This window comes from Papio anubis, chromosome X, assembly GCF_008728515.1.
Source record: "Papio anubis isolate 15944 chromosome X, Panubis1.0, whole genome shotgun sequence".
In the NCBI taxonomy this organism is placed as follows: Eukaryota; Metazoa; Chordata; class Mammalia; order Primates; family Cercopithecidae; genus Papio; species Papio anubis.
Window position 1 is genome coordinate 103,816,105 of NC_044996.1, and position 15,169 is coordinate 103,831,273.

Genomic DNA, 15,169 nt, shown 5'->3' on the forward strand with positions numbered 1-15,169 from the left:
TTCTTTCTAGTTTGCATATCCTTATGCATCCAGTGAACCAACTCCCTGAGTTGGATCCATCTCTAAATTCCACTGGTAACTTTTACCTTTAGTAATTGATTGCAGCACAGTTGCAGCTCCAAACCATGGAAGATCACGTAGTCTACCCAGGAGTCAAAGGTTCCTCATCTCCCACCCTTTCATTCTTTCTCTTCCCAAACCACATATTTCTGTGAGCCAGGACCGTTCTAGCAAACCCTACTTCACTGACACTAACTGAAGGTGGAAAAACTCAGAACTGTTTTCCTCTGTTCTCGCACCACACAGCAACAACAATCAACACGCAAGACTTCTTTCACCAAATGTGTGGGAATTTCTCCCCATTAAGAAGCAAGTAATCAGCCCTGCTGCTGGGTATTCCCTAATTCAATTCTGACACTATAGTATCACATCCCACAGGTTGAGGTCTTGGTCCCCAGGGCCTCCCCTTCCCGCCCTTTCAGAAACCAGTCACAAGTCCAGGCCTCCAGAACGTCAGACTGACTGGCTACAAATCAGAGATCCTACACCTGCTCTTTGAGTTCCATTAATTTGTTAGATCAGCTCACAGAAGTCAGGGAAACACTTTTACCATTGTGTTATAAAGAAAATTACAAAGGATACAGATGAAGAGATGTATTGATGGAGGTGTAGGGGTGAAGTGGGAAGCTTCCATGCCCTCTGTGGATGCACTGCCCTCCAGGAACCTCCATATGTGCAGCTATCCGGAAACTCCCTGAACCCTGTCCTTTTGGGTTTCTACAGAGGCTTCATTACCATTGGCCATTGGTGGTCAACTCAACCTTCAGCCCCTCTCCCCTCCCTGGAGGTTGGGGGTGGGGCCAAAAGTCCCAACCCTCTCATCCCTCCTTGTTCTTTCCTGTGACCAGCCCTCATCCTACAACTGCCTAGGGGCTGCCAGCCATCAGTTAATTATTAGCATACAAAAAGATAGACCTTACACCATTCTAAGGATTTTAGGAATTGCATTCCAGGAAACGGAGTTGTAGACCAAATATATATTTCACAATATCACATCCATCTACACTCCGTGCCCTTGGAGAGCTCATCTAGTTTTGATGGCTTTAAATGCTATCTGTACAACAATGACTTCTGAATCCAGGCCTCTCCCTCTAGGTGTTCTTTCTTAATTCTCTATACAGTTTGGCTTCCTGACACTTGACTCATTTCACCCCTTCCTACTCTCCCTTCTTACTCCATTCCCATCATATCAGCCTCCTTGCTGTTCTTCAGACTGCAGGCACATTTCACCTCAGCACCTTTGCATGACCCTTCCCTAGAATACTCTTCCCTCAGATATCATGGCTTGTTCCCTCACCATCTTCAGGTCTTAGCTTAGGTATCAGCTTCTTAGTAAGACCTTCCCTGACCACCCTATTTAAAATGTAGGGGAAGGAATGCCACCAGTATTCCCTATCCCCCTTCTCCTGCCTTATTTTCCTCTATAGCATCTGTCACCCTAAGACATACCCATATGTTACTTATATGTTTATTGTCTGTCTACCTCATAAAATATAAGCTGCGTTAAGTGTAGGGATTTTTGGCTCTTGGTTCACTTCTGTCTAGCACCTAGAATGTATCTGGCATGCAGTAGGTGCTCAATGAATATTAGTGATTTAATCAATGAATGAATGTTCATTTTATTATACCATGCTACTTCCTCATATTATGCAAAACAATAAAATATTTTAAAAGTAGATTAATAATGTATCTTAAGGCCATGACATGGAATAGTATTACAGGACAATTTTGAGATTTCAGTGGATCTTGATTCTCCTTAAGAATATTACTTCTTGCCAGGCGTGGTGGCTCAAGCCTGTAATCCCAGCACTTTGGGAGGCCGAGACTGGCAGATCACGAGGTCAGGAGATCAAGACCATCCTGGCTAACACGGTGAAACCCCGTCTCTACTAAAAGATACAAAAATATAGCCGGGCAAGGTGGCGGGCGCCTGTAGTCCCAGCTACTCGGGAGGCTGAGGCAGGAGAATGGCGTGAACCCGGGAGGCGGAGCTTGCAGTGAGCTGAGATCCAGCCACTGCACTCCAGCCTGGGCGACAGAGCGAGACTCCGTCTCAAAAAAAAGAAAAAAAAAAAAAAAAAGAATATTACTTCTCAGCCTGGGCAACATAGGGAAATCCCATCTCTAGAAAAATAAAAATAAAAAATTAACCAAGCTTGGTGGTGCGCACCTGTAGTCCCAGCGACTCAGGAGCCTGAGGTAGGAGGACTGCTACTTCTCAAATATGCATTCACCCCTCTGATACTCAGTGCTAGTTATTCCTGATTTCCCCCAGAAAAGAGTAGTGCATAATTTTTAGATACTTTCTTTGTTTTGTTTTCTTTTTTGTTTGTTTTGCCCTCCCAGATACGTAATGAACAGTTTAGAGGTAATTCCTATTTCTCCTTTACTTTTCTCACTTTCTCCATAACAGGGATCTTTTGTTCATTCAAAGCTAGTTTAAATGCCAAATAACAATGAAAATGGCAGCCATTTTAGTCATTTTTCAAATCTTTTAGAAGATAGTTTTAACATTATACACTACCTACTTACAGTGACTTTCAAAGCTTATCTTGGCTAATAGCGTATTTATTTTGTTCCTACCAATGATTATAGTTCTTGTTCTAAGTAATTTGAGCTTGATGCATAATAAATTTCTAGCATGAAAAAGACAAAAGAAAGTCAGTAAACTTAAATGAAAAAGTTTAAGACAGCTCTTTGAGCTGAGTATCACATGCCATGTCTAAACAACAGTTTAACTTCACTACTTATGTCATCTGAAGATGGAAAAACTCAATTAGAATGTTATCCAGCTGGTATGAGCAGGCTTATGTTATATTTCAGTATTTGTCCATGTGTATTTGTAAATCATTACTGTGGATGTAAGAGGGATTTTTTTAGAATGGTTGAAATTTAAATATGAAAAACTCCTGGATAACTTGCAAGTTGAAGAAATAAAATGATACTGGTTGCAGTGGCTTGAGCCTGTAGTCCCAGCTACTTGGGAGGCTGAGTAAGTAATTACTGAGTAATTACTCTAAGTAATTAGAGTAAGGTGGGAGGATTACTTGAGCCCAGGAGTGAAAGGCTGCAGTGAGCTACAACCATGCCACTGTACTCCACTCTGGGAGATAAGAGCAATACCCTGTCTCCACAAAAAGAAAAAAAAAAAGGAAATAACGTAAAGAAAAACTTTGCAATGACGGCTACCCAAAGTCATAATACCATTGCTTTGTGTCAGAAAAAACCCAAAAAACAAAAAACAAAAACCAGGCATGATGCCATGCACCTATAGTCCCAGCTATATAATTTTTTAAAGTTCACAGCCACTGCAAAAGCATGCCAAATTGTAAAGACCATCGATACTAGGAAGAAACTGCATCACCTAACGAGCAAAATAACCAGCTAACATCATAATGTCAGGATCAAATTCACACATAACAATATTAACCTTAAATGTAAATGGGCTAAATGCCCCAGTTAAAAGACACAGACTGGCAAATTAGATGAAGAGTCAAGACCCATCAGTGTGCTGTATTCAGGAGACCCATCTCACGTGCAGAGACACACATAGGCTCAAAATAAAGGGATGGAGGAAGATCTACCAAGCAAATGGAAAACAAACAAAAGCAAGGGTTGCAATCCTAGTCTCTGATAAAACAGACTTTAAACCAACAAAGATCAAAAGAGACAAAGAAGGCTGTTACATAATGGTAAAGGGATCAATTGAACAAGAAGAGCTAACTATCCTAAATATATATGTACCCAATGCAGGAATACCCAGATTCATAAAGCAAGTCCTTAGAGACCTACAAAGAGACTTAGACTCCCACACAATAATAATGGGAGACTTTAACACCCCACTGTCAATATCAGACAGATCAACAAGACAAAGTTAACAAAGATATCCAAGAATTGAACTCAGCTCTGCACCAAGCAGACCAAATAGACATCTACAGAACTGTCCACCCCAAATCAACAGAATACACATTCTTCTCAGCACCACATCACACTTATTCCAAAATTGACCACATTGTTGGAAGTAAAGCACTCCTCAGCAAATGTAAAAGAACAGAAATTATAACAAACTGTCTCTCAGACCAATGCAATCAAACTAGAACTCAGGATTAAGAAACTCACTCAAAACTGCTCAACTACATGGAAACTGAACAACCTGCTCCTGAATGACTACTGGGTACATAACGAAATGAAGGCAGAAATAAAGATGTTTTTTGAAACCAATGAGAACACAGACACAACATACCAGAATCTCTGGGACACATTTAAAGCCATGCGTAGAGGGAAATTTATAGCACTAAATGCCCACGAGAGAAAGCAGGAAAGATCTAAAATTGACACCCTAGCATCACAATTAAAAGAACTAGAGACGCAAGAGCAAACACATTCAAAAGCTAGCAGAAGGCAAGAAATAACTAAGATCAGAGCAGAACTGAAGGAGATAGAGACACAAAAAACCCTTCAAAACATCAATGGATCCAGGAGCTGGCTTTTTGAAAAGATTGACAAAATTCATAGACCGCTAGCAAGACTAATGAAGAAAAGAGAGAAGAATCAAATAGACGCAATAAAAAATGATAAAGGGGGATATCACCACAAATCTAACAGAAATACAAACTACCATCAGAGAATACTATAAACACCTCTACGCAAAGAAACTAGAATATCTAGAAGAACTGGATAAATTCCTGGACACATACACCCTCCCAAGACTAAACCAGGAAGAAGTTGAATCCCTAAATAGACCCATAACAGGCTGTGAAATTGAGGCAATAATTAATAGCCTACCAACCAAAAAAAAGTCCAGGACCAGACGGATTTACAGCCGAATTCTACCAGAGGTACAAAGAGGAGCTAGTACCATTCCTTCTGAAACTGTTCCAATCAATAGAAAAAGAGGGAATCCTCCCTAACTCATTTTATGACGCCAGCATCATCCTGATACCAAAGCCTGGCAGAGATACAACAAAAAAAGAGAATTTTAGACCAATATCCCTGATGAACATCGATGCAAAAATCCTCAATAAAATACTGGCAAACCGAATCCAGCACCAGCAGCACATCAAAGAGCTTATCCACCACGATCAAGTTGGCTTCATCCCTGGGATACAAGGCTGGTTCAACATAAACAAATCAATAAACGTAATCCATCATTTAAACAGAACCAAAGACAAAAACCACATGATTATCTCAATAGATGCAGAAAAGGCCTTTGACAAAATTCAACAGCCCTTCATACTAAAAACTCTCAATAAACTAGGTATTGATGGGACGTATCTCAAAATAATCAGAGCTATTTATGACAAACCCACAGCCAATATCATACTGAATGGGCAAAAACTGAAGCATTCCCTTTGAAAACTGGCACAAGACAGGGATGCCCTCTCTCACCACTCCTATTCAACATAGTGTTGGAAGTTCTGGCCAGGGCAATCAGGCAGGAGAAAGAAATAAAGGGTATTCATTTAGGAAAAAAGGAAGTCAAATTGTCCTTGTTTGTAGATGACATGATTGTATATTTAGAAAACCCCATCGTCTCAGCCCAAAATCTCTTTAAGCTTATAAGCAACTTCAGCAAAGTGTCAGGATACAAAGTCAATGTGCAAAAATCACAAGCATTCCTATACACCAATAACAGACAAACAGAGAGTCAAATCATGAGTGAACTCCCATTCACAATACCTGCAAAGAGAATAAAATTCCTAGGAATCCAACTTACAAGGGATGTGAAGGATCTCTTTAAGGAGAACTACAAACCACTGCTCAACAAAATAAAAGAGGACACAAACAAATGGAAGAATATTCCATGCTCATGGATAGGAAGAATCAATATTGTGAAAATGGCCATACTGCCCAAGGTAATTTATAGATTCAATGCCATCCCCATCAAGCTACCAATGACTTTCTTCACAGAATTGGAAAAAACTACTTTAAAGCTCATATGGAACCAAAAAATAGCCTGTATTGCCAAGACAATCCTAAGCCAAAAGAACAAAGCTGGAGGCACCACACTACCTGACTTCAAACTATACTACAAGGCTACAGTAACCAAAACAGCATGGTACTCGTACCAAAACAGAGATATAGACCAATGGAAAAAGAACAGAGCCCTCAGAAATAATACCACACATCTCCAACCATCTGATCTTTGACAAACCTGACAAAAACAAGAAACAGGGAAAGGATTCCCTATTTAATAAATGGTGCTGGGAAAATTGGCTAGCCATATGTAGAAAGCTGTAACTGGATCCCTTTCTTACACCTTATACAAAAATTAATTCAAGATGGATTGAAGACTTAAATGTTAGACCTAAAACCATAAAAACCCTAGAAGAAAACCTAGGCACTACCATTCAGGACCTAGGGATGGGCAAGGACTTCATGACTAAAACACCAAAAGTAATGGCAACAAAAGCCAAAATTGACTAATGGGATCTAATTAAACTAAGGAGCTTCTGCACTGCAAAAGAAACTACCATCAGAGTGAACAGGCAACCTACAGAATGGGAGAAAATTTTTGCAATCTACCCATCTCTGACAAAGGTCTAATATCCAGAATCTACCAATAACTCAAACAAATTTACAAGAAAAAATTAAGCAACCCCTTAAAAAAGTGGGTGAAGGATATGAACAGACACTTCTCAAAAGAAGACATCTATGCAGCCAACAGACACATGAAAAAATGCTCATCATCACTGACCGTCAGAGAAGTGCAAATCAAAACCACAATGAGATACCATCTCACACCAGTTAGAATGGCAATCACTAAAAAGTCAGGAAACAAAAGATGCTGGAGAGGATGTGGAGAAATAGGAACACTTTTACACTGTTGGTGGGACTGTAAACTAGTTCAACCATTGTGGAAGGCAATGTGGCAATTCCTCAAGGATCTATAACTAGAAATACCGTTTGACCCAGCCATCCCGTTACTGGGGATATACCCAAAGGATTATAAATCATGCTGCTATAAAGACACATGCACACGTATGTTTACTGCGGCACTATTCACAATAGCAAAGACTTGGAACCAACCCAGATGTCCGTCAATGATAGACTGGATTAAGAAAATGTGGCACGTATACACCATGGAATACTATGCAGCCATAAAAAAGGATGAGTTCATGTCCTTTGTAGGACATGGATGAAGCTGGAAACCATCATTCTGAGCAAACTATCGCAAGGACAGAAAGCCAAACACCACATATTCTCACTCACAGGTGAGAATTGAACAATAAGAACACTTCGACACAGGGTGGGGAACATCACACACCGGGACCTGTCATGGGGTGGGGTGGGGGAGGGATGGCATTAGGAGCTATACCTAATGTAAATGACGAGTTAATGGGTGCAGCACACCAACATGGCACATGTATACTTATGTAACAAACCTGCACGTTGTGCACATGTACCCTAGAACTTAAAGTATAATAATAAAAAAAGAAAATACATAACATGAAAAAGTAAATAAAAGTAAAGCTTTTTTAGGCCGGGCGCGGTGGCTCACGCCTGTAATCACAGCACTTTGGGAGGCCGAGGCGGACTGATCATGAGGTCAGGAAATTGAGATGATCCTGGCTAACATGGTGAAACCCCCATCTCTACTAAAAATACAAAAAAAAAATTAGCAGGGCATGGTGGTGGGCGCCTGTAGTCCCAGCTACTCGAGAAGCTGAGGCAGGAGAATGGCGTGAACCCAGGAGGTGGAGTTTGCAGTGAGCCGAGATTGTGCCACTGCACTCCAGCCTGGGTGAAAGAGCGAGACTGTCTCAAAAAAAAAAAAAAGTAAAGTTTTTTAATTAAATAAAACAGGAATTATTTCTTTGATAAAACCACCAAAGAAAGTTCTGTTTACTTATTTCACATCAAAAAAGAATTTGAGTATTAGACCAAGGAATATGTTAATGTCTTATGACTGTTAAATGATATCTATTTAATACCTTTATGTCTTTGAATTAATGATACTTGGTGTGAATATTTATTCCAACAAAAGTAGAGCATCTAAGAGTATATTTTCCTCACAGATGGTTGAGCTCTTCTCACACCCTCTGTAGCCTTAATATATAGACTGTAAAGTATATTGTCATTAAAAAAAAATAAAAAGTGAAAAGGATATTTATATCAGGCTAATCAATTTGAATTTTGGGAAATGAACACACCAATTACACGTATTTTCCAAATCTTATATGCACAAGGGACTATGAATCATGTACTTCATTAAAGTGCAAGGCACATTACTATTGAATTTTTTCTGAATGCATATTACGTTATTAGTAGTAGTATCAGGAGGTACTATTTAATTCAGAAAAAACAGCCTGGCCAACATGGTAAAATTCCATCTCTACTAAAAATACAAAAATTAGCTGGGTGTGGTAGCACATGCCTGTAATCCCAGCTACTTGGGAGGCTGAGGCATGAGAATAGCTTGAACCAAGAACACGGAGGTTGCAGTGAGCCAAGATCATGCCACTGCACTCCAGCCTGGGCAACAAGAGTGAGTCTCTGTCTCAAAAAAAAAAAAAAAAAAAAAGACAGATACCTTAACAGATTTTTTTTTAATCTTGTGATTCTACTAGCTTAGAAAATAATTGATATCATAATTGAAGCATAATTTTATTTAAAAAAATACATTTTGACTCTGTCCTTACCTGTCTTTCCACATCACCTTAGTGAATGGTGAGCAGAAAAGGTGTTTGCTAAAAACAGAGTTCACAGTCAGATATGTAGTAAACTTAAACATATTTGCAATATGTAAAGAATCCTCAGAACTCAATAATGAGAAAACATACAAACAACCCAATTCAAAATGAGAAAAGATTTGAACAGATACTTCAACATAGAACATATATAGATGGCAGATAAGCACAGGCAAAGATGTTCATCATTAGTCATTAGGGAAATGCAAATTAGTGCCACAATGAGATACCTGTACACATGTATTGGAGTGGCTAAAATAAAAAAGACTGACCATACCAAGTGTTGACAAAGATATAGAACAATGGAAACTCATACACTGTTGGTAGGAATGTAAAATGGTATAACCACTTTGGAAAACAGTTTGGCAGTTTCTTAAAAGTTAAACATACTCCTATCATATAGCCCAGCCATTCTACTCCTTAGTATTTACCTAAGAAAGATGAAACACGTCTTCATACAAAGACATTAATGTTCATAGCAACTTTATGTGTAATAGCCAAAAAATGGAAACAACTCAGGGTCCGTCAGCGAGTGAAAGGATAAATTATGGTACATGCATACAATGGAATACCACTCAGCGTTAAAAAGGAATGAACTATTGATACATGCAACAACATGGATAGATTCAAAATCTTTATGCTATATGAAAGAAGCTGGACAATAATGAGCACATACTATATTATTCAATTTATATAAAAGTCTAGAAAATGCAAACTAAGTGACAGAAAGTAGATCAGTGGCTGACTGGGAATGGGGATGAGGGCTACAGAAGGGCATGAAGATACTTTTGAGCATGATGGATGTGTTCATTATCTTGATCACGGTAATGGTTTTATGGTTGTAAATACATGTCAAAACTTATCAAATTGTACATTTTAAACATTTGCAGCTTATTGTATGTAATTATACCTCAGTAAAGCTTTTTGGAGAAAACAAAAAAATATATATTCAGAGTCTATCTCTCTTTCACCCTTTTTATTATTTCCAACTGGTTTCATCCACCATCATCTTTCACCTGAATTACTGCAAAAGCCTCCTGACTGGTCTTCCTGCTTTTTAAAAAAAAAAAAAAAAAAAAAAAACTCTCATCTCCTTCCAATCTATTCTCGGCACAGCCACTAATGTTTCTTTAAAGTTGAGGGTTGAAGGCCGGGCGTGGTGGCTCACACCTGTAATCCCAGCACTTTCGGAGTCCAAGGTGGGCAGATCAGGAGGCCAAGAGATCAAGACCATCCTGCCCAACATGGTGAAACCTCGTCTCTACTAAAAATACAAAAGTTAGCTGGATGTGGTGGTGTGCACCTGTAGTCCCAGCTACTTGGGAGGCTGAGGCAGGAGATTCACTTGAACCTGGGAAGCGGAGGTTGCAGTGAGCTGAGACTGCGCCACTGCATTCCAGCCTGGCGACAGAGCCAGACTCCACCTAAAAAAATAAAATAAAATAAAAGTTGAGGGTTGAAAACTTACCTATTAGTTCTCTAATTGCTCTGGCTTGGACATCTTGTACTATGTTGAATAAAAGTGAGGGAAAAAAAGAAAAATTACCTATTGAATACAGTGTTCACTATTTGAGTGATGGGTACACTAGAAGCCCAAACCTCACCATTATGCCATATAACCATGTAGCAAACCTGCATGTGTAACCCCAGAATCTATAAAAATAAAGTCAGATCATGTCACTCTAGCTCAAGACCCTCCACTGGCTTCCTCTCCTACTCAGAATAAAAGCCAAAGGCCCGCATGGCCTACCCCAGCCTTGTCATCTCTCTGATCTGATCCACTATTCTCCTTGACCCCTTCACATCACTTCACATACATTAGTCTCCTGGCTACTTCTTGAAAATTCCAGACATACTCCCTCCCTTGGGCCTTTGCATTGATTATTTTCTCTGCCTAGACCACTCCCTCACCTCTTCTAAATGTCACTTTCTCAATTGGGCCTACTCTGACCACCCAATTTGTTTTTGTTTTTTAGAAATGAGGTCATGCTCTGTTGCCCAGGCTGGAGTGCAGTTGCAGTCATGGCTCACTGCAGCCCTGACCTCATGGGTTGAAGCAATCCTCAGCCTCCCGAGTAGCTGGGATGACAGGTGCATGCCACCACACCTGGCTAATTTTTTAATTTTTTCATAGAGACAGGTTCTTGCTAGATCTTGAACTCTTGGCCTCAAGTGATCCTCCCATCTCAGCCTCTCAAAGTGCTGGGAATTATAGACATGAGCCACCACACCCAGCCAACCACCCTATTTTAAATTTCAATGTACCCAATCCCTCCTTTTTTGCCTTATTCCATAGTACTTTTGACATACTTTTGACATACTCTATAATTTACCTTTTTTTGTGTTTTCTCACCTTCTTGCACTAGAATATGATCTACCATGAGGGCTGGAATCTTTGTTGGATTTCCTTGTGTATGCCAAATGCATAGGACAATGCATGGCATATAATCAGCTCTTGAAATATTTGTGAAATTAATGAGTACTTATAGCATATGAATCCTCAGGATACATTGGCAAATTAGAGTAGGACCAAAGTGAGGAGAAGAGTAAGAAGAGATTTAAAATATACATGAGGGGCCAGTCACAGTGACTCACATCTGTAATCCCAGCACTTTGGGAGGCCAAGGTTTCACGAGGAACCCGCGTGAGTCCAGGAGTTCAAGACCAGCCTGGGCAACATGGCAAAACCCCATCTCTACAAAATATACAAAACTTAGCCAGGCATGGTGGCACTTGCCTGTAGTCCCAGCTACTCGGGAGGCTGAGGTGGGAGGATTGCCTGAGCCAGGGAGGTTGAGGCGGTGGTGAGCCAGGATCGCATCACTGCACTCCAGCCTGGGTGACAGAATGAGACCCTGTCTCTAAAAATATATAAATAAATAATGGGGGATTCATTTATTTTTGAAACAGGGTCTTATGCTGTCACCTAAGCTGCAGTATAGTGGTGAGATCCTAGCTCACCACAGCCTCAACCTTCCAGGCTCCAACAGTCTTCCTGCCTCAGCCTCCCAAAGTACTGGGATTACAGGTGTGAGCCACCACACCTGGCTTGCAGTGAGCTATGATCAGACCACTACACTGCAGCCTGGGCAACAGAGGAAGACCCTGTCTCAAAAAACAAACAAACAAACAAAAAAACAAAATAAGTGTGTCCTAATTAGAAGAGTCTGTAATTGTTATAGTCCATGACAATGTAGAATGCTGAATCAGTTGTGGAATTGATTTTTCAAATGCTTGTTTTACCTGGCAAATACATCAAAGGTAACTTGAGGCCAGGCACAGTGGCTCACACCTGTAAATCCCAGCATTCTGGGAGGCCGAGGCGGAAGGATCACTTGAGCTCAGGAGTTTGAGACCAACCTGGGCAACATAGCAATACTCCTTCTCTATTTAAAAAAAAAAAAAAAAAAAAAGGATTAGCCAGACATGGTGCACTTATATCCCAGCTACTCAGGAGGCTGAGGTGGGAGGATCACTTTGAGCCCAGGGGTTCAAGGTTGCAGTGAGGTATGATTCTGCCATTGCACTCCAGCCTGGGCGACAGAGTAAAACCCTGTCTCAAAAAAAAAAAGTAACAATGCCTTTATAATAATTATGATTTGTTATTTTAGCCATATGTATGAAATTTATGTGACCTATTATTTCAGCCCTTTATTGCAGAAAATGAAATATTATTTTATTACTATCAGTTTAACTTTAATGTCCCTCATTTCAGATTGCTTACCAGTATCATGGAATAAAATCTCCAATCTAAAATTCAATCTGAGTTTTCTATTTAAGAATTTTAGCTTTATTATTTGTTTTAGATTAAGCTTCTGCACTTTTGTAAACGGTTATATATGTTCATTATCTTCCATCTTACATAGGAGCGGGATCGTTATGCCTACAAGATTCATCTTCCAGAAACAGTAGAGCAGCTGAGGAAATTCAATGCAAGGAGGAAACTAAAGGTAAATTGAACAAATCAGCAAAAAAGCCAAGCAGATATAGTTAATGATCATGTTTTTATTCTGTTTTGGTGCCCATAAATATGTACTAATGCTGGCCATTGTTTTTATTATAGCTAAATTCTCATTTCCAAAAATTACCACCACTTCAATAAGATTTTGGCTTTTTAAATTATTTAAGGTAGTATGTCAGTATGAGTCTAAACAATAAATTATAATAGAAGATTAGTTGTATTTTAGATTTGTCTTAAATTTATAGCAGAGATATAGTTATATTATTATCCATTATTATTGAATATAAATCTAGACCATGTTTTTTCAAACTTAAATATTTTGACAAATGTATGTTTAGTTCAATGGAAATAACTTTGAATTAGAATTGAAACTAGGGGCCGGGTGCGGTGGCTCATGCCTGTAATCCCAGAACTTTGGGAGGCCAAGGTGGGTAGATTGCCTGAGGTCAGGAGTTCGAGACCATCCTGGCTAACATGGTGAAACCCCATCTGTACTAAAAATACAAAAATTAGCTGGGCGTGGTGGCTGGCACCTGTAATTAATCCCAGCTACTCGGGAGGCTGAGGCAGGAGAATAGCTTGAACTTGGGAGGTGGAGGTTGCAGTGAGCTGAGATAGTGCCATTGCACTCCAACCTGGGCAACAAGAGCGAGACTTCATCTCAAAAAAAAAAAAAAAAAAAGAATTGGAACTAAGATTGAACAACTATCAGAAAGCAGTAAATAAAATCTTACACTACCTTGATCTACTAGAAAATATTTACAGCTCAGATCACTTTTCTCACCTTCTTTATTCTTCCCAGGTGTCTTTCTCCCTCTTACCACTCTCCCTATCCTCCACCTCACAAAAAAAAAAAAAAAAGAAAGAAGAAAACTGGTAATCACCCCATATGGGGAGTCCGTTTGACTTTAAAAGGTTCTGAAAAAGACCAAACATAAAATAATGGAATCTTTTCAGCACTGAGAGAAAATGCTATGAGAGAGCCAACCCTCCAGAGTAACAAAGAAAAATTGATTATCTTAACTTCTTAAAATTAATTTATGTTTGACTTACTTTTGATACTGAAAAATGTTAACTGTTCTCTAAGTGGTTGATTGGATAGTAGTCTTCCTTAGTCACATGACTCCTGCCAACTATAAAACTTTTCTTCTTAAGTATTTTCAGATATGCCATAAATTCTAATAATACTGTGAATTTATTTTTCAACCCCTGAAGTTAGTGAATTATTATGTATAACTCTAGACTTATAAAAACATTTATATGAATTTTGAGGAAACTATTAGGCCACAATATTATCCTATAGACCTGAAACTTTTAACATGGTCCCCACTAGCCACATGCAGCTATTTAAATTAATTAAAATTAAATGAAAGGTCAGTTTCCCAGTCACACTAGCACATTTCAAGTGCTCAATAACCACATTTAGCTAGTGGCTACTATATTAGACAGCACAAATGTAGGACATTTCCATCGTTACAGCAGGGTCTATTCAACCGTGCTCCTATAGAACAAGGGAAATATTAACATATCATTGTTGGTGTTGATTATTCCCATTTTAACTTTTCTCCTCACTGATTTTGCAGTCAAGGGTTCAAACTGACTCTTCTCTATTTGCTTTAACAGTGGTTGGCCAAAATAATTATTAATGATAAGCCATTATTGAGATGGTACCCAAGGAAGTTTCCCAAAACTTTTATTCTTTTTGCCTTGATATCCACCGAAACCTGTAACCTACAAATAAAAAACTCTTATTTTCCATGGTGAAATTTGGTCAACTGTTTTTGAAGTTAGTTTCCTCCCCAAAGGAACTATTTTTTTTTTTTTTTTTTTTTGAGACGGAGTCTCGCTCTGTCGCCCAGGCTGGAGTGCAGTGGCCGGATCTCAGCTCACTGCAAGCTCCACCTCCCGGGTTCACGCCATTCTCCTGCCTCAGCCTCCAGAGTAGCTGGGACTACAGGCGCCCGCCACCTCGCCCGGCTAGTTTTTTGTATTTTTTAGTAGAGACGGGGTTTCACCGTGTTAGCCAGGATGGTCTCGATCTCCTGACCTTGTGATCCGCCCGTCTCGGCCTCCCAAAGTGCTGGGATTACAGGCTTGAGCCACCGCGCCCGGCAGGAACTATTATTATACTTTTTTGTCAACTCTTCTGTAAGTCCTTCTAAACCTAATGCTGCTTTGGCCTCATGTGACATTACACTGTATGGGGTTGAACCTTTCATTGCCCAAATACAGACATTTCACCAGAGGGCTTGGGCTTGCCCCATCACAAGAAACACATGCTGTACTTCTCCCAGGGCCACAGAATCAGACTTGGGCCTAAAATAGCCAAAGTGGTGACTAAGATTCGTTTGGACAGGGCCAAGCTGTCAAAACAGAGGGGTCATGTGGATTTACCACATCCCTTTGCAGGGCTATTTAAAGTTTTAAGACCCACCAAACAACCTAGAACTAGGAACAT

General features: G+C 39.7%; 2 protein-coding genes across 6 annotated transcripts in view; one reads left to right on the forward strand and one right to left on the reverse strand.

Annotated features, from left to right (window-relative positions):
* CASK (calcium/calmodulin dependent serine protein kinase) overlaps window positions 1-15,169 on the forward strand; it is a 323,187-nt gene that overhangs the window by 191,197 nt on the left and 116,821 nt on the right. For all 4 annotated transcript variants that reach the window (XM_031661015.1, XM_031661016.1, XM_021932665.2 and 1 more), the window contains one exon: window positions 12,617-12,700. In XM_031661015.1, coding sequence (XP_031516875.1) covers window positions 12,617-12,700 — 84 coding nt within the window. The remainder of the gene's footprint in view (window positions 1-12,616; window positions 12,701-15,169) is intronic.
* The window catches only part of GPR82 (G protein-coupled receptor 82), a 103,216-nt gene that overhangs the window by 73,942 nt on the left and 14,105 nt on the right, over window positions 1-15,169 (reverse strand). The window lies entirely within an intron of this gene.